Source organism: Lithobates pipiens, unplaced genomic scaffold (assembly GCF_037356315.1).
Source record: "Lithobates pipiens isolate NorthernLeopardFrog02 unplaced genomic scaffold, aLitPip1_a1.2 Scaffold_13, whole genome shotgun sequence".
In the NCBI taxonomy this organism is placed as follows: Eukaryota; Metazoa; Chordata; class Amphibia; order Anura; family Ranidae; genus Lithobates; species Lithobates pipiens.
In genome coordinates this window covers 370,116,437-370,136,228 of record NW_027507718.1, presented here as the reverse complement: position 1 = coordinate 370,136,228, position 19,792 = coordinate 370,116,437, and the positions used below count along the sequence as shown (strand labels likewise).

The 19,792-nt window shown below is 44.3% G+C and overlaps 1 protein-coding gene across 1 annotated transcript in view; it reads left to right on the top strand.

Moving 5' to 3' along the window:
• SCRG1 (stimulator of chondrogenesis 1) overlaps positions 1-8,151 on the top strand; it is a 42,720-nt gene extending 34,569 nt beyond the window's left edge. Inside the window, exons 2-3 of the mRNA XM_077478576.1 lie at positions 795-1,060; positions 7,817-8,151. Of these exons, the coding sequence (XP_077334702.1) occupies positions 822-1,060; positions 7,817-7,871 (294 nt within the window). The 5' untranslated portion in view covers positions 795-821 and the 3' untranslated portion in view covers positions 7,872-8,151. The remainder of the gene's footprint in view (positions 1-794; positions 1,061-7,816) is intronic.
• The last annotated feature ends 11,641 nt before the right edge of the window (positions 8,152-19,792 follow it).

The window sequence follows — 19,792 nt, the reverse complement described above, 5'->3', positions numbered from 1 at the left end:
CACTCTGTCTGCCCTCCTTCAAGGCTCACCTGCCTTCTGCCTATCCATTATAATGCATATGCTTCTACTATGGAGGCTCCCAAAGATGTATAGAGTTAGGACTGCAGATAATGATGGGGTACCTTGTCACGGCCTCCACAGTTTACACATATATTTGCAAATGTGTGCTAACTAAACCCTGTTTTTTTGGGGGGGCTGGCGAGTTGGGCTGGGAATTTTCTTTGGTATTGCTTTACATGAGTTTACTCACCCTCTCTAATCCCTGGCCAGCATGTGAGTCCTCTCCCACCACTGCTGCAACTCCCGCCAGGGATGCCATGGTTCACTGCTTCCTCTGGGCCTAACCTTTCTTATATCTGCATCCTAATCTGTGGGCACCTCCAGGGGCAAACTGAACCTCTCATGGGGCCCCCTCCTGATCCGATCTGAATGGTCAGTCTGCCCCTGGTTGATACGCCTGAGCCCCCTACATGTGTATGGGATGTCCCCCCTAATGGGGGCCCTGTTTACAGTATGTATATGGCATCTGAATTTTAATGTTAGAGCTAGAAATTCAGATAATGTCTGCTAATATCCTTTGGTGGTGAAATTTTAAACTGTACTCATCTGTACAATGAAATTATCTGTGAACTATTTTGATTTGTGGATTATGAGAACTGAGAAAGGCAAGTTTTAGGTAAATAAGGGTTTTCCATTTTTCTTTGAAATTCTCTTTAAATGAAATCCAGCTCTGCCTGTACAGACAACCAATCACACACTTACATTTTAAATTATGTGCTTTTTTTTTCTTTCAGGGTAATCATATTTTTCTCTGGTGAAAAATGAAACTGGCTGGAGCTGTTGTGCTATTATTGACTATTGTCTGGGGAATCACTGCTACTCCAGTCGGGCGTCTCTCATGTTATAAAAAGATTCTCAAAGATCGGAACTGTCATAACATTCCAGAGGGAATGCAGGATCTTTGGCCAATGAATAAAAATCTGCAAGACCACTTTTGGGAAGGCACAGGGTGTGATATGGTGTGCTACTGCAATTTTAATGAGCTGCTCTGCTGCCCAAGGTAAGATGTGTTGTACTTTATGTACAGTATTTTATTCTTCTTAAATTTTTTTTTTGCATTTAGCTTTTGAAGTCTGCATGCACAGACTGTTCACTATTGGACATATTACATATAGTAATTAGTCCTATGTTACAAGGAGCTTCCTATCCCGAGCTGTAAGGCCTGACCTGCCCCCTCTCCCCTCCTGCTGCAATCAATCCGACAACAGCTAGGAAGGAGACGGTTGCTTTATAGGCAGCTTGTCTTGGCTCTGAGAACTTTCCTAAGACAAGCAATGGCAAGAGGAATGCAGAGGCTGGTATGTCCCACTTCCCTCTGCATTCTCTGGCTACTGAAATGTTTCCATAGTCATCTGTTGTTCTCCATTTTTTAAATTGACAATAAATTAGGAGCATTAGTGTCCTTTAGAATGTAAGCTCTACGAGCAGGGCACTCCTGTCCCTTCTGTATTGAACTGTATCGTAAATTGTGCTGTCCCCCTTTTACATTGTAAAGCGCTGCGTAAACTGTTGACGCTATATAAATCGTGTATATTAATAAATGTACTGTATATTAGCTACATTCAGTGTTTCTATACAAGTGTCCCAGGAACAACAACTTTTTATACTATCCCTGTATCATTTCCACTGTATATGTCAGAAAATGTAGCTTTACTCACATGTTGCCTTGGCCTAGAAAAAATATTTAGGTTATTTCAACTTGACATAATTGGTCACACAAAGCCTGGAGGAGCAAAATATTCTTCACAACAATTCTACGGTAATGACCTTGGTTATTCTATACAGCGATGCAATGTAACATCAAATAGGTTCCATATTGCAGTTTAAAACATTCCCATTCTGTCAAAATAGCAGTTTAAATAATGTCTTTCTACTGCTTGTAGAAAGCAAAAATACACTGAAATACCTGTTGAAGAAATGTTTGTGGGTGTGAAAACATAAAAAAGTAAAGCTGGCTGAAAATGTTAGATATAGATAATTATACTGCAACCAGCATATGCAAGTTCCATAGCCTGATAAAAGTAATTTCAGTAGCAGCTGACAACAGTCATATAATATTAATCATATCCTTACATCCCTACACTTGTTAACCTAATTTCCATTTTATACCCAACATTAAAATAGCTTTCAGAGTTGCATAGATATTCTAAACTGTGCTATTGGATATGAAAGGAAAAGAGCTGGGCAAGACACTTAAGACACTTTGGGGCTGATTTATTAAAGGAAAAAAAATAGACTGTATACTTTGCAATTGCAGTTGCACTAATTTTACCCAGAGTTTGAGGTGAATCTTCACTTTACAAAGAATACCCAATCAGGTGCAAGGAAAAAAAACAGCACTTTTTCTTGCACGTGATTGGATGATGGAAATAAGCTGATATATATATATATATATATATATATAAGAAAAAAAGAATGTATTGCCAAAAAACTAAAATAAAAACTCTACTATAACTGAATAGATGGTTCTATTCCTTTTTTAATCCATCCTTCAAAGATAGCAGTTGGAATCTGAATGGTCAGATAAACCAACAGAGCGCTATCTGCATTGAAAAAAAAATGCAGCAGTAACTTTCTATTCACTCCTGCCTCCAAATACCAATGACAGGGCCCAGGGCAGCTGCCCCCTTTGCCCTGCCTTAAAGACGGCCCTGATGAGCTCAATGTTCGAGTCGAACGTAAGTTCGACTTGAACATCAGGCATTTGCTTCTCACAAACTGCAAACAGGACTTCTTATGGCTTTCTTTCAACAATGGCTTTCTTCTTGCCACTCTTCCATAAATGCCAGATTTGTGGAGTGCATAACTAATAGTTGTCCTGTGGACAGATCCTCCCACCTGAGCTGTGGATCTCTGTAGCTCCTCTAGAGTTACCATTGGCCTCTTGGCTGCTTCTCTGATTAATGCTCTCCTTGTTTGGCCTGTCAGTATAGGTGGACGGCCATGTCTTGGTAGGTTTGCAGTTGTGCCATACTCTTTTCATTTTTGGATGATGCATTGAACAGTGTTCTGTGAGATGTTCAAAGCTTGGGATTTTTTTTATAACTTAACCCTGCTTTAATCTTCTCCACAACTTTATTTTTGACCTGTCTGGTGTGTTCCTTGGCCTTCACGATGCTGTTTGTTCACTAAGGTTCTTTAACAAACCTCTGAGGACTTTACAGAACAGCTGTATATATAGATTAAATTGCACACAGGTGGACTCTATTAATTAGGTGACTTCTGAAGGCAATTGATTCCACTAGATTTTAGTTAGGGGTATCAGAGTAAAGGGGGCTGAATACAAATGCAAGCCACACTTTTCACATATTTATTTGAAAAGAAAATGGGAAAAACATTTATCATCTTCCTTCTACTTCACAATTATGTGCCACTTTGTGTTGGTCTATCACATAAAATCCCAATAAAATACATTTATGTTTTTGGTTGAAACGTTAAAAAATGTGGAAAATTTCAAGGGGTTTGAATACTTTTTCAAGGCACTGTATATTGCAATACATGTTTAACCACTTCCCGACCAGCGCACGACGATGTACGTCGACAGAATGGCACGGGCAGGCATATTGGCGTACATGTACGTCCAATATTCGTTGCCGCCGTGCCATCGGGAGCGCACCGCCGGCGGCGCGCTCCCGCGCTGGTCGGGACCCCCGTGAGTCCGGTCGCGGGACCCGCGGACTCGATCGCCGCGGGCATCCCCGCGATCGTCTCACGGAGCGGCCGAATGGAGGAAATGCTGTATAAACAACATTTTTCCATTCTGCCTAGCAACTAGTGACGCTGATCTCTGCTCCATGTGATTGGAGCAGAGATCAGTGTACACTAAATGAAAGCCCAACCCCCCCACAGTTAGTAACACACCCCTAGGAACACTTAACCCCTACACTGCCACCCCCTGGTTAACCCTTTCACTGCCAGTGTCATTTACACAGGAATCACTGCATTTATATAGCAGTGATTACTGTATAAATGACAATGGTCCCAAAAATGTGTCAAAAATGTCCGATGGGTCCCCCACAATGTTGCAGTCACAATAAAAATCGCAGATCGCCGCCATTACTAGTAAAAAAAAAAATAATAAAAAATTATTAATAAAAATGCTATAAAACTATCCCTATTTTGTAAACGCTATAACTTTTGCGCAAACCAATCAATAATCGCTTATTGCGATTTTTTTTACCAAAAATATGTAGAAGAATACGTATCGGCCTAAACTGAGGGAAAAAAATGTTTTTTTATATATTTTTGGGGGATATACATTATTACAAAAAGTAAAAAATAATGCGTTTTTTTCAAAATTATCGCTCTATTTTTGTTTATAGCGCAAAAAATAAAAACCGCAGGGGTGATCAAATACCACCAAAAGAAAGCTCTATTTGTGGGAAAAAAAGGACGTTAATTTTGTTTGGGAGCCACGTCGCACGACCGCGCAATTGTCAGTTAAAGCGACGCAGTGCCGAATCGCAAAAAGTGGTCTGGTCTTTGACCAGCAAATTGGTCCGGTCTGAAAGTGGTTAAGCTGACCAACTGTGTTAAATTAATCCCTCTTCTGGTGAGTCCTACACTGCCTTGCCACTGCAAATGCTAAGGTAGACACCATGCCAACATGGAGCATAATAACTTTATTGGGTCGCGTTCAGGGGGCACTACGCCTGCACATCACGTCGGTAAAATTAGAACCTGCAGATGTGTTCATACATCATAAGCTGCCTGCACACAGCTACTGGTGGCTCCAGCCACATAAACAAACTGCTGATTCACACTATGCAGGCCACAGCGCCCATGTGAATGATCCCCAAGATCTCATTCACACACAGAGGTTTGTTTGATAACCTAATAGAGTGTTACCTTTTAGTTTTAGATGTAATTTTGTACATTAAAGCAGAGGTTCACACAAAAATGGAACCTCCGCTTTTCGGAACCCTCCCCCTCTCCGGTGTCACATTTGGCACCTTTCAGGGGGGAGGGGGGTGCAGATACCTGTCTAAGACAGGTATTTGCACCCATTTCTGGGCATAGACTCCCACGGGAGTATACACCTCTTCCCGTCCTTCTGCACTGTCTGCTGGGATAAACACGGGTCCCAGAGACAGCAGAGACCATTTTGATTGCGCAGTGCGACTCGCGTATGCACAGTAGGGAACTGGGAAGTGAAGCTGCAAGGCATTTCCTGATTCCCTTACCGAAGATGGCGGCAGCAGCATCTGAGGACCGAGAGACAGTTCGGCCTCGGGTGCCGACATCGCTGGACCCTGAGACAGGTAAGTGTCCTTATTTTAACCACTTCCCGACCAGCGCACGACGATGTACGTCGACAGAATGGCACGGGCAGGCATATTGGCGTACATGTACGTCCAATATTCAATGCCGCCCTGCCATCGGGAGCGCGCCGCCGGCGGCGCGCTCCTGCGCTGGTCGGGACCCCCGTGAGTCCGGTCGCGGGACCCGCGGACTCGATCGCCGCGGGCATCCCCGCGATCGTCTCACGGAGCGGCCGAATGGAGGAAATGCTGTATAAACAACATTTTTCCATTCTGCCTAGCAACTAGTGACGCTGATCTCTGCTCCATGTGATTGGAGCAGAGATCAGTGTACACTAAATGAAAGCCCAACCCCCCCACAGTTAGTAACACACCCCTAGGAACACTTAACCCCTACACTGCCACCCACTGGTTAACCCTTTCACTGCCAGTGTCATTTACACAGGAATCACTGCATTTATATAGCAGTGATTACTGTATAAATGACAATGGTCCCAAAAATGTGTCAAAAATGTCCGATGGGTCCCCGACAATGTCGCAGTCACAATAAAAATCGCAGATCGCCGCCATTACTAGTAAAAAAAAAAATAATAAAAAATTATTAATAAAAATGCTATAAAACTATCCCTATTTTGTAAACGCTATAACTTTTGCGCAAACCAATCAATAATCGCTTATTGCGATTTTTTTTACCAAAAATATGTAGAAGAATACGTATCGGCCTAAATTGAGGGAAAAAATTTTTTTTTTATATATTTTTGGGGGATATTTATTATAACAAAAAGTAAAAAATAATGCGTTTTTTTCAAAATTGTCGCTCTATTTTTGTTTATAGCGCAAAAAATAAAAAACGCAGGGGTGATCAAATACCACCAAAAGAAAGCTCTATTTGTGGGAAAAAAGGACGTCAATTTTGTTTGGGAGCCACGTCGCACGACCGCGCAATTGTCAGTTAAAGCGACGCAGTGCCGAATCGCAAAAAGTGGTCTGGTCTTTGACCAGCAAATTGGTCCGGTCTGAAAGTGGTTAAAAGTCAGCAGCTGCAGTATTTGTAGCTGCTGACTTAAAAAAAAAAAAAAAAATTAAGAGACTTCTGCTTTAAGTTGTGCCCTCTAATAATGATTTTAGTGTATTTTTTAAATATTGTTTTGATATTTTCTGGGGTGGCGGGGGACTCTTATCAGGTAGGCTGTATAGGGCCTCATAATTTCTAACAGCAGCCCTGGTTCTGCTTTAAAGCAAACCTGTGGCTACAGACAAGGGCATAAAATGGGATCTGCCCCAATTTTATACTAGTATATACCACTGTATATTTGTTCGGTCCCTCTGCTGCATCTACAGTACTAGAGAAATCTCCACAGTTAACCATCATGTCTTGGCTGTGGGATATATTATTGCCTTCATCCAGCATCCCACAGGGTTCAGCTAGATGATATAATGTAATGGTAATTTGAGGACACAGCAGAGGGATTGATAACAAAGCCATGTGTGTGTACAGATCCATTTTATGCCCCTTAAAAATGTTCTTATGGCATTTTCAGCCAATGCACTATAAAGAGCACCATTTAAAATCTTACTTATCTATGAGTCAAATTAGCGATAAAGTTAAAAATGAATATAGTTTAACGCATCGAATGCCCTGTACACACGACCGGACTTTCCGTCAGAAAAGGTCAGACGGAATCATTCTGTCGGACATTCCGATCATGTGTGGGCTTCATCTGACTTTTTCTTTCTAAAATTTTGACAGACCTAGAAATAGAACGTTTCAAATCTTTCCGCCGGAACCAGTTCTGACGGACCAAAAACAATGCAAGGGCAGCTATTGGCTACTGGCTATTGAACTTCCCTTTTCAAGTCCCATCGTACGTCATTGCATTCTAAACTATCAGACTTTGGTGTGATCATATGTAGGCAAGTCCATTTCAGCAGAACTCCATCGGAACTCCGTTGAAAAGTCCTTCGGAGTTCAGTCCGATGAGAAGTCCGCTTGTGTGTACGCGGCGTTAAACAATGGCGTATTAGTGATGATCAAAGAACAGCCTAGCAGTAAAATGTCACTTGAAATTTTAGAATGTTAGCAACTATGGGCATACACAGGGTATATATAGAAGAGAAAAAAATACCAGCGTGGGCTATACTGTAGGAAATGCAGCACAGCCTGCAGACACAGAGCTGGTAAAAAGACTTAGTAGGGGCTCTGTTTTTCCCATGTATTGGCAGTTACAGCCAAGCTATTTGGATGTGAGAGCACAACTGAAGTGCTATTATACTCTCACAATGATGCTTCTGTTCCTTCCCCCTGAAGCATCAGCTTGTGAACATGTTCAGAGAGAAGCCAGCTTGTATTAATGTGTTGTCTACTGTGTCTTCAAGGTGCCAGATTGCTGTTCTCAAAAACTCCAACAACTTCCAATTCCATTAATAAATGGCATCAGAGCGATACTATTTACTGTTCCAGAACGTGAACGTAAACTCTGTTTCTTGTTTTACAGAGAGATTTTCTTTGGGCCGAAGATTTCCTTTGTGATTCCTTGTACCACCCACTGATAAACAAAGCAAACATTATGCGGGAGGAAGAGAATGCCTGGTACAGAAAATGTGAAGTTTTCCAATAAAATACCTTCATCTCTGTTACTTTGTGTTGCCCCCAGTGGAATAATCTGTCTCCTTCTGTATTCTTTTTTTCACCACACTATAACGATTATGAGGACAGGCCACAAAAAGATATTCTGTTTACCAATACGATAATTAAGGCTAAATCTATGTGCACTTTCACATTTTTGGAACAGAGCTGCTAAAATTAAAAAGATTTTTTTTTTACTCCTAACGGTGTCAAGACTGGATTATGTTATTTGTAGTTGTGTTATAAATGCAATGCATACAGAAACCAACAGAGAAATATTTTGCTTCTTTCCAGACCCATTCTGACACAGATTCTTAGGTTAAAGAGCTTGGAAAAAAAAATCCCCTAAGGCTAAGCTAAAGTGGATTGTTGATCCCAATGCAGCTTTGAAGGCATGCATAATTATAGTCCAAGCATGGCAATAAATGTTTTGTGGCCTACTGAAAAGTTCTAAAAGGTAATCACAGATAAGAGGAAAAATATGTACTAAAAGAAATGCAGAGCCTCAAAATAAAAATGATAGTAATCTAGCTGTCTCTTACAGTGGTGTGAAAAAGTGTTTGCCCCCTTCCTCATTTCCTGTTCCTTTGCATGTTTGTCACACTTAAGTGTTTCGGAACATCAAACCAATTTAAACAATAGTCAAGGACAACACAAGTAAACACAAAATGCAATTTGTAAATGAAGGTGTTTATTATTAAAGGTGAAAAAAAATCCAAACCATCATGGCCCTGTGTGAAAAAGTGATTGCCCCCCTTGTTAAAACATACTATAACTGTGGTTGTCCACACCTGAGTTCAATTTCTCTAGCCACACCCAGGTCTGATTATTGCCACACCTGTTCACAATCAAGGCATCACTTAAATAGGAGCTGCTTGACACAGTAAGGTCCACCAGAAGATCCTTAAAAGCTACACATCATGCCGAGACCCAAAGAAATTCAGGAACAATTGAGAAAGAAAGTAATTGAGATCTATCAGTCTGGAAAGGGTTATAAAGCCATTTCCAAAGCTTTGGGAATCCAGCGAACCACAGTGAGAGCCATTATCCACAAATGGCGAAGACATGGAACAGTGGTGAACCTTCCCAGGAGTGGCCGGCCGCCCAAAATTACCCCAAGAGCGCAGCGACGACTCATCCAAGAGGTCACAAAAGACCCCACAACAACGTCCAAGGAACTGCAGGCCTCACTTGCCTCAGTTAAGGTCAGCGTTCATGCCTCCACCATCAGGAAAAGACTGGGCAAAAATGGCCTGCATGGCAGAGTTCCAAGGAGAAAACCACTGCTGAGCAAAAAGAACATCAAAGCTCGTCTCAATTTCTCCACAACACATCTTGATGATCCCCAAGACTTTTGGGACAACATTCTGTGGACCGATGAGACAAAAGTGGAACTCTTTGGAAGGTGTGTGTCCAAGTATATCTGGCGTAGAAGGAACACTGCATTTCATAAAAAGAGCATTATACCAACAGTAAAATATGGTGGTGGTAGTGTGATGGTCTGGGGCTGTTTTGGTGCTTCAGGACCTGGAAGACTTGCCGTGATAAAAGGAACTATGAATTCTGCTGTCTACGAAGAGATCCTGAAGGAGAATATCCGACCATCTGTTTGTGTACTCAAGCTGAAACGAACTTGGGTTCTACAGCAGGACAATGATCCTAAACACACCAGCAAGTCCACCACCGAATGGCTGAATAAAAACAAAATGAAGACTTTGGAGTGGCCTAGCCAAAGTCCTGACCTGAATCCTATTGAGATGTTGTGGTATGACCTTAAAAAGGCCGTTCATGCTCGAAAACCCTCTAATGTAACTGAATTAGGACAATTCTGCAAAGATTAGTGGGCCAAAATTCCTCCAGGACGCTGTAAAAGACTCATTGCACGTTATCGCAAACGCTTGGTTGCAGTTGTTGCTGCTAAGGGTGGCCCAACCAGTTATTAGGTTTAGGGGGCAATCACTTTTTCACACAGGGCCATGATGGTTTGGATTTTTTTTCACCTTTAATAATAAACACCTTCATTTACAAATTGCATTTTGTGTTTACTTGTGTTGTCCTTGACTATTGTTTAAATTGGTTTGATGTTCCGAAACACTTAAGTGTGACAAACATGCAAAGGAACAGGAAATGAGGAAGGGGGCAAACACTTTTTCACACCACTGTACATCAGGCAAAAGTACTGCTTTGTTCCAGGTCAGTGTTAGTCAAGTACTAGACAATAGCATTTTCAAGAGAAGGGCAATATGAGTCTCTGCTCTTTCTCATTTATTTATGTGTGCACATTTTAGCTTGAGCTATTGAGCTCTATAAAAAGCTATTGACAACAAAATGTAAGAAGAAACTGGAAGGTGTAACAAGAAGCTCCACTTGCTTAGGATTTATCACATAGTGACAGAAGTTGGGCAGCGAACTCCATTCTGAGCAATTCAAGTATTGTAGTCAGCACATATTGTTATACTACATTACTATACTATTATACTTTTTTTGATTTGTCTTGAATATAAAAACTAAGCTATTTTACCAAAAGGATCCTTTTTATGTGTCAAAGGTGTATGTAAACAAAAACAAAAAATGTAATATATTGCAGATTACCAGTCCTTAGAGTTGGTTGCTCTACTTTGCTCTCCCCTAAAGAGGCAAGGAAGATGCCTTAAGATCACTGCAGAACAATGCTGGAATCACTGGGCAGGGGAATATGTTTTCTGAATAGGGTGGGGATGAGGGATGATGGAGTGACATAGCTCCGGTGCTTACTTATCAATCACTCCCAGTGGTAGCACTTGGGGAAGAGAATCCTTAATGTGATTGTAAAGTCATGTTTTTTCTTTAAAAATAACAAACATGTCATACTTGCCTGCTCTGTGCAGTAGATTTGCACAGAGCAGCCTGGATCCTCCTCTTCTTGGGTCCCTCTTCGGTGCTCCAGCTCCCACTGCTGTGTCTCAGCCAATTAGGAGTGAGAGTGTTGGGTGGCTGAGACACTCATGGACAGAGAAGGAGCTCAGGTAAGTATCGGGGGGGCTGAGGAGGGCTGCTACACACAGAAGGCTTTTTATCTTAATGCATAGAATGCATTAACCACTTTCAGAGTGGACCATTTTGCTGGCTTAAGACCAGAGCACTTTTTGCGATTCGGCACTGCGTCGCTTTAACTGACAATTGTGCGGCCGTGCGACATGACTCCCAAACAAAATTTATGTCCTTTTTTCCCACAAATAGAGCTTTCTTTTGGTGGTATTTGATCACCTCTGCAGTGTTTATTTTTTTTGCTATAAACAAAAAGAGTGACAATTTTGAAAAAAAAAAACACATTATTTTTTACTTTTTGCTATAATAAACATCCCCCCCAAAAAAAAAAAAAAAAATATATATATATATATATAAAATTTCCTCAGTTTAGGCCGATACGTATTCTTCTACATATATCGGCCTAAACTGATGAAGAAATTTGTTTACATTTTTTTTTCTTATTTATTATAGCAAAAAGTTAAAAATAAAAACAATATTTTTCAAAATTGTCGCTCTTTTTGTTTATAGCGCAAAAAATAAAAACTGCAGAGGCGATCAAACGCCACCAAAAGAAAGCTCTATTTGTGGGGAAAAAAGAACGTCAATTTTATTTGGGTACAACATCGCAGAACCATTATTTGGCCTCAGATTTTTTGCTGCGGGGGGCACTCAACAGGAAGGAGGAGCCAGAAGGACCGAAGAGGGACCAGAGAAGAGGAGAATCCAGGCTGCTCTGGGCAAATTGTCAGTTAAATAGGCCCAATGCCGTATTGCATAAAATGGCCCGGTCAGGAAGGGGGTAAATTCTTCCAGGGCTGAGATGGTTGAAGAGGACCTGTTATCTGCACATTGTTATCGTAAAGTGACTTTACCGCCTCCCTTCTCCCTTGTGATAACAATAAATAAAATGTAAAAAAAAAAAAAAATACCCCAAGACATACACATACACACACACAGAAAATGTTGAGACTTGACATTTTTATGTATCTATTTACTTGGTACAGCCTCATCTTTTATAGGTCGCCAGACTCATCCATGTAGCTGCTTTACAGATCTGTTTGGGTATAACCTATAATAAAGGGCAGAGGTTGCCAGACTTATCCATGTAGCTGCTTTACAGATCTGTTTGGGTCTAACCTATAATGAAGGGTAAGGGTCGTCAGACTCGTCCATGCAGCTGCTTTACAGATCTGTTCGGGGTGGCCTCAGATTTTTCTGCCCAACTCACTGCCAAAGTTCTCATAGAATGAGCCCGAACACCAACTGGACTCTCCTGGCCCGAAAGTGAATAGGCCTCTGTGATAGCCATTCTCAACCATCTGGCAGTGGTTCCTTTGGTAGCTTGTCTTCCTTTCTTACTACCAGCTTATGAAACAAATAATGCGTCTGAACGCCTAAGTCCTTAGTGGCTTCCAGGTAACTTAAGACTGCTCTCTTAACATCCAAGGTATGGAATTCCACTTCCTTCTTTCCCAATAGATTAGAGCAAAACATACGAAGTATCATCTCCTGAGCTTGATTTTGTACTTAAGCGACCTTCGGTAAAAAATTAGATCTTATGAACTATTCTGTCTGCAAATAAAAAAAAATAGAAAAAATGGCCCCCTGATTGGCAAGGCTTGAAGCTTACTAATTCTTCAAGCAGTCTCAGGGAGGCTAAATTAAAAGGGTTCATATGGTTCTCTGGTAGGGGCCTGTAGAACAACTGATAAGTCGTACTTTGGACAGCTTCTGATCACTACCAGTCTGGACCAGGTGAGGGCCTTGAAGAATCTGATCACTAGGGGTTCTGATGAGATAGATACCTCCATAAAATTGTGGCAACCTGAACTTTGACAGTACTGACTGCTAAGCCCTTATCCCCTCCCTCTTGCAGGAATTTCAGAATAGAAGAAATATCGTTTAAAGACCTGGCAGACTCAGTGCACTAGAAGTTGAAACCTTTCCAGGCTTTGGAATAAGTTGTTCTGGTAACACTCTTTCATCTAGATAGGAGGGTAACAACCAACCTTTACGAAAATCTCTTCTTCCTTAAGAGCCTCTCTTTAGAAGCCAAGCTGCAAGCTTTAGTTTTGCTACTTCCTGGTGAAGTAAGGGACCTTGTATCAGCAAGTCTCAACGGAAGGTGCCAATACGGTTTGAGTTGAATCTGGAGAAGGGATGAGAACCAAGTTCTCTTGGGCCAAAAGGGAGTGATGAGGATTACTGTTGTATCCTCCTTCTGGATTTTCCTTATGACCTGAAGGAAAAGCTGAAAAGGGGGAAAGACGTAACAGAGGTGAAACTTCCAGCTGTGCGCCAGAGCATCTAACCCCAGGGATGGCTTGGTTCTGTTCAGGGAGAAGAAGAGAGACACCTGTGCATTTTCCTGAGTCACAATGAGATCCCTTTTGGCTGCCCCCATTTCTTCATGATTGTATGAAAGCTTTCCAGGTTCAATTGCCACTCTGCTTCATACACCTGGTTTCTTCTGAGGAAGTCCGCTACCCTGTTTAGAGTCCCTTTTAGATAGACTGCAGACAAGGATACAATATGGAGCTCTGCCCATCTTTGAATACTTCCTGCTAGGCACTGACTCTGCTTCTGGTGCCCCCCTGTCTGTTTATGTAGGCCACTGTCATGGCGTTGTCCGACAGTGCCTGTATATGAAGTCCCCACACTTCTCTGGCAAACGTCAGTAAAGCCATTTCTATTGCTTTTAGTTCCCTCCAATTCGAGGATTTTACTGCTTCTCTTGTGGACCACGAGCCCTGAGCCCATTGACTGCTCATGTGAGCCCCCCAACCCCAGGAGCTGGTTAACCTTACTTGGACCGGGAAGGGCCATAACAGACCTGTGAAAACCTGGTCTGGTTCTTCCACCAACAAAGACTCCTTTTTCACCGAGGTGGGAACCCTCACTAGCAGATCTTGCTGGTGATCAAAGACTTTTAACAAGAAACTTTGCAGGGGTCTGAAGTGAAGTCTTGCCCACTAAATTGCAGGCATGGAAGAGGTCAGGGTTCCCAATGGAGCTGCACAATTCTGGTTAAAATGAAAATCATGATTTTATTTGCTTAGATGATAGATTATAGATAGATCATGATTCTCACGGCGTAACATCCTCTCTTTCACATTAAATAAAATAATTGGGTTAACTTTACTGTTTTTTTTTTATTTATTGAAGTGTATTTTTCCCAAAAAATTGTGTTTGAAAGACCACTATGCAAATACAGTGTGACATAAAATATTGCAACAATCGCCATTTTATTTCCTAGGGCCTCTGCTAAAAAAAAATATATATATATATATATATATATATATTTATGGCTGGAGCCCTATGGCCGATACGTATCTGAACAAAATAAGCTTATCATGAGACACCTTTTATGAAATGGACCTGAAAGTGTGCCCTGGTCTAATGGACGGTATACCAAAATAAGGGGGCATACCCAGTAATTAGAATGAATATGATTGAAGAGAAATGTTTTTTGATAAATGCCCTAAAAAGGGGATGGGAGGGAGGGTATTGCGCACCGGAAACCGACAACCACCACAGGCGAACGGGCTGGTTAAATACCCCCCGGGCTCCTCCCATAAATTCAGGCCACCATACTGGCCTTCTTACTTATGGCTGGAGCCCTATGGCCGATACGTATCTGAACAAAACAAGCTTATCATGAGACACCTTTTATGAAATGGACCTGAAAGTGTGCCCTGGTCTAATGGACGGTATACCAAAATAAGGGGGCAAAACAGTCAGGTAGGGATAAGAGAGTTTTATTGTTTCCTGGTTAATTTTATTGAGCCAGTTGAGTGAATGCTCGAGACATCTCCACCTGTGGGTTAGGGATGTACCGAGTGAAGCAGGCCGACTTCCACCTGCCCAACCTTTTGATGACGTGGTCCGGGACCCCATGCCGGGATGCGGATGAAGCTGCTCCAATGCGGAAGGAGTGGCCGGAATACTCACTAGGATTGAGGAGCAGGTTGCGGAGGAGAATCCTGATATGCTTAATAAATTGTTGGTTAGTTAGTGGTTTCACCGGGAAGGGCAAAAGTGGGCTAGAGTCCGGGAGCTCGGGCAGCCGAGCGAGAAACTGTGTAAGCATCGTGACCGGGCACCAGGCATTGTTGGTTTTGTAGAGGTGGATGTCTACGCCGGTGCCTGTCTGCTGGGTCTTGGTTACCGGGAGGTGGAGGATGAAATGGTCCTGGTGACGGAGCAGATGACGTCTGCGGAGGACTGGGCCGTGTAGGCTGTTGTGAGTGAACTCACCGGGCCGAAGGAAGCCATAGAAGGCTAGGTAAATGGCTGCCTGTATGACCAGACTGGGGAGAACACCAAAGGGGTAGCTGTTGAGTATGGTGGACATGTCCCTGAAGATGGCACTGGTGATGGGGAGCCGCTTGACTTTTACTGGCGGCTGTTGCTTTTGGATGCCGCGTAATATGGCTCGGACAGCGTGGGACGAGAAAACAGAGGGTTTGGTAGGATCCTGGATTGAAAGGAAGTGCTGAACACCAGCTAAGTATAAGCGAATGGTGTTAAAAGACAAGGCCAGTTGGTTGTGGCAGTACGAGATGAAGGCTAGAATGTGTCTAGTATCTGTGGGGGTGCCTACTGAGGAGGTGACCAGAAATGCGTTGAAGGTTCTCCAGGCTACCTGGTAGGCTTTGAGAGTATTGTCCGATAACGAACGGTTGATGAGCTGCGTGGCTCCTAGTAAATGCGGCTCTAGTCCAGGGTCAACTGCGACCAATGCGGGATAGGCGCTGATGCGGCATCTGCACTGGGAACCTGTAGAAAGAAGGACCGGAAATTAAAGCGGGAGAGGGCGTCAGCTGCCCGGTTATATTTCCCTGGGATAAACATGCAGATGACATTAAATTGGTGCTGTAGTGACAGCTGCACCAGCCTGCGTAGGAAGGACATCACGGAGGGGGATTTAGACCTGCCTTTATTGACAATTTCGGCTGTGGCCTGATTGTCGGTGGTGAAGCCTACCGTTTGTCCGGACCAGGTAGGGCCCCAGAGCTGGGCGGCTGCAACCATGGGGTAGAGCTCGAAGAGTGAAGAGGATTGACTAAAGCCCGGGATGCTAAGTATCTGAGAAGGCCAGGGTCCGGCGAACCAATGGTGGCCAAAAATTGCTGCAAACCCTGTAGAGGCCGCGGCGTCTGTGACTACCTGTGGTGAGAGAGGTGAAATGCACGGGATGAAAAGGGAGATGCCATTCCAGTTGGACAGGAACTCGTCCCACATTGCCAGGTCTGCTAAAGCTGCGGTGTCTAGGCAAAGGATATGATCCGGGTCTTGAGCCTGAGACAGGTAGACCAACAGTCGTGAGATAAAGGAACGGCCTTGTGGGATAATGCGCATGGCATAATTGAGCATGCCCAACAGTGACTGCAGCTGTCTCCTAGTACATCCCCTGGTCCGAGTGAACTCGTGAAGTGCCGCCCTGATGCGGGTTAGTTTGTCAAGGGGCAGGCTGGCTTTCATGGAGCCGGCGTCTAAAATAACACCAAGGAAGGTGATTGAATGTGCGGGTCCGTCCACCTTATGTTCAGCGATGGGAACATTGAGGTTCCCGAAAACGGTCCTTAACTTGTCGAGATCTCTGGGAGGTGCGCCTGGCCGTTCTATCAATAAAAAATCATCTAAGTAGTGGATAACTCGCTGACAGCCGACCTTGTGTAAGAGAATCCACTCGAGAGATTGGGCAAATATGTCGAACAGCCACGGGCTGCTTTTGGAGCCGAACGTCAACTTCGTGGCGAAGTAGTATTGATCCTTCCACTTAATCCCGTGCCAGCACCAGAGGGACGGGTGGATAGGTAACAGTTTAAAGGCGTCGGATATGTCCGCTTTCGCCAGCCATGCGCCTGTGCCTACTTTAAGGATGGCCTGGATTGCCATGTCCACTGAGGAATATTTTAAGGAGAATTCTTCAGAAGGGATCAATGAGTTTAAGCTAGGGATGTGAGAAGAATGAGGCGCAGACAGGTCATACACTAAACGACTTTTATTGGAAAACTTGCCCTTGACAAGCCCAATAGGGCTAACTCTCCACATATTGAAGGGGGGCTGAGTGAAGGGGCCTATAACGAAGCCTCGATCCACCTCGTTCTGCAGCAATAGGTCGATGGCCTGTTCGTCAGAGGCTGCTGAGCGGAGGTTTCTGCACTCGTGGGTTTGGTGAGGTAGGGAGATGAGGCCGGTGTGAAAACCTGCGGTGAAGCCGCCTATGAGGAAGGTGGTTAGTGAAGGAGTGGGGTGCGTGTTGAGGTAGAAGCCCAGGCAAAGTATGTCTATACGGCTCAGTCATGAACCTTTGTGCGCTTTGACCTCGCACAAATTCCTGGGGTGCGCCCTGTGGCATATAACGCAGATATGCAGTAGACGGCACTGGCTGTAATTACAAGAACCGTAGTTGAAGTTATTGCAGATGGCCGCACCCCCAATGGTTTGGACCGTGCGTCCAAATTTGTCCACCTGGTTTTTTGGTGCCGAGCCTGATGGGCCTGGGGCTGCGGCAGAGGTGGAGGGAAATTCTACCGGGCGAGTAGCCGGTATGTTGGCGCACCAGGGAGCGGTATGGGTGGAGGACTGGCAGACGGCACACAGGGGAGAACGAAGGCCGGCAAAATGCCGGCAGAATAGTTCCGTGTCCATCAGGCTCCAGTCTGTGAGAGACTGGAACTGTGCCAGTATGGCGGCTGCTTTCGCTGAGAAGGAACGATGGTAGTCGTAGAATGCAAAGCCACCATATTTGTACCCCAGGTCCACCACCGTGTGGAGATACAAATCTAGTTCAACCCTCCTGGCAGGAGAGGCTGAGCAAACGACATCTCTGAGCATGCCGAAGGCTAGGGTAAACTCGGGGATGGATAGCTTCCGGTTTAGCCTGGGGTCCTTAGCTTTGAGAACTACGGATACATCCCCCCAGGTGTAAGCCTTGTTCTCTGCCAGGTCATGCACCGAAATGAGCAAGGAGGCAAGGTTAACATCCTTGCCGTCCAAGATGTCCTTCCTAATGCTGGCCGGCACAAGATGTGCTGGACAGACCACGGGACATGTGCCTTCGGTACCTGTTGGTAGAGGAGACGGGACTGCATCCGGAACAGTGGTGGCTGTAGCTGGAGGTGTTTCTAAGAGGGTCACTCTGGTTTGAACATCCGTGACCGAGCTGGCCAGAGACGACACCATGGTATGCAGTTGACCTATGGCCGAAGAGATGGACTGCAGCGTAGCCTGAGGCGGGGTACTAGGCCCGGCGGTAGCTGGGGGGGCAGAGAGGAGCCTAAACAGCTCTGCCTTCCTAGCTGTGGCTGGGAAGGGAATGCCCCTGCGTCTGAGCTCCGCTGACAGCCTAGGGATAGTCCAGCCCCTGAAAGACTGAATGCTGTCGCCCACTGAAGGCGGGCGAGGTGACAGGGGGGCAGTAAGGTCTTCACTGCTGATCTGGGACATGGTTCCTGATGGATCGAGCCCCGGGAGTGATGTCCTATCTCTTTTGGGGAAGATAGATGGACGACCGGAACCTATAGAGGATGACAAAGTCAAGACTGTTTCTCTATTTTCCAAGTGAGCCCACCTGTTGCTTGGGTACTAAGGCGGAAGCGAACGCGAATACACGTATATACTGACGTTCCTTCGCCTACATACATATGTGTACCGGTCCGTCTCGCTGTCGCCTTTTCCACTCCTAGCCCTTCTTTTTTTTTTTTTTTTTTTTTTTACCTGGGAGACGACGTCCAAGCTGGTGCAGGGTGGACCTACTAAGCTTTGACTGACCTGGAGAGAGAAACAACAGATGACATTTGTTTGAAGGAGCCTAACAAGGAAAACTGGCATGTGACGTAAGTAGTTGGCTAACACAACTGAAGTGCACCGGTGAGTAGATATTTCTGCGCCATGATTCCTAAACCATCACGCCGTTATTTCCTCATTGTTTCTGTTATCCTTTTGAGATTTCCGTTTTTTTTTTATTTATTTTTTTTTTTTTTGGCCCAGCGCCAGACAACCTGTGGAAAAAATAAATGAAATGTGGCTGTTCCCTCTGGGGCACGCCGAACCGTATCGATGCATCATAGATGCTACTGGATTCGGATCGGAGCGCTATAAGTGACCATGAAATGAAGCACGATTTGCCGTGACAGAGGCACAAACTGGTCGTGTCGTTAGTACAACTGACAGCAGAACTGACTCTGGAGCACGTACTGAAATGAGGGCAACAACCTGGGGGGCGAACCGGAACGAATCGGTGCATCCGATCGTGCGACTGGATTCGAACCGGAGCGCGGAATGTGACAGTGAAATGAATGAAGGACTACTGTCATGACAGAGGCCTGGGATGGCCGGCCCCAAACTGAGGCTGGAACCAACCCGGATTTCTGGAGCATGCACTGAAATGAGGCCGAAAAAAGCTACAAAATGTGGGACCGTCCGGGCGAATCGATGCAAACGAAATGCGACCGGATTCGACCCGGGCGAACTAGATGAGGATGAAATGTTTTCCCATGGTAGAGCTGCGACTCGGAGAGGACGCGACTCGCAACCGTCAACGAACGGGCTCTAGCGCATGTACTGAAATGAGGCCAACGACAACTGGGACACGTCGACCAAACCTGTGCGTTTTTTTTTTTTTTTTTTTTTTTTTTAAAAACGACTGGTATTGATTCGAACGTAGTGGTGACGTGAAATGAATCCCATGACAGGGCCCGGGTTGAATTGGTAACGCACGGGCTCTGGAGCATGTACCGAAATGAGGCCAAGCTATTTGGGACACGTTTAATCGAACCTGTGCGTTTTTTTTTTTTTTTTTGGCAAACGACTGGTATCGATTCGAACG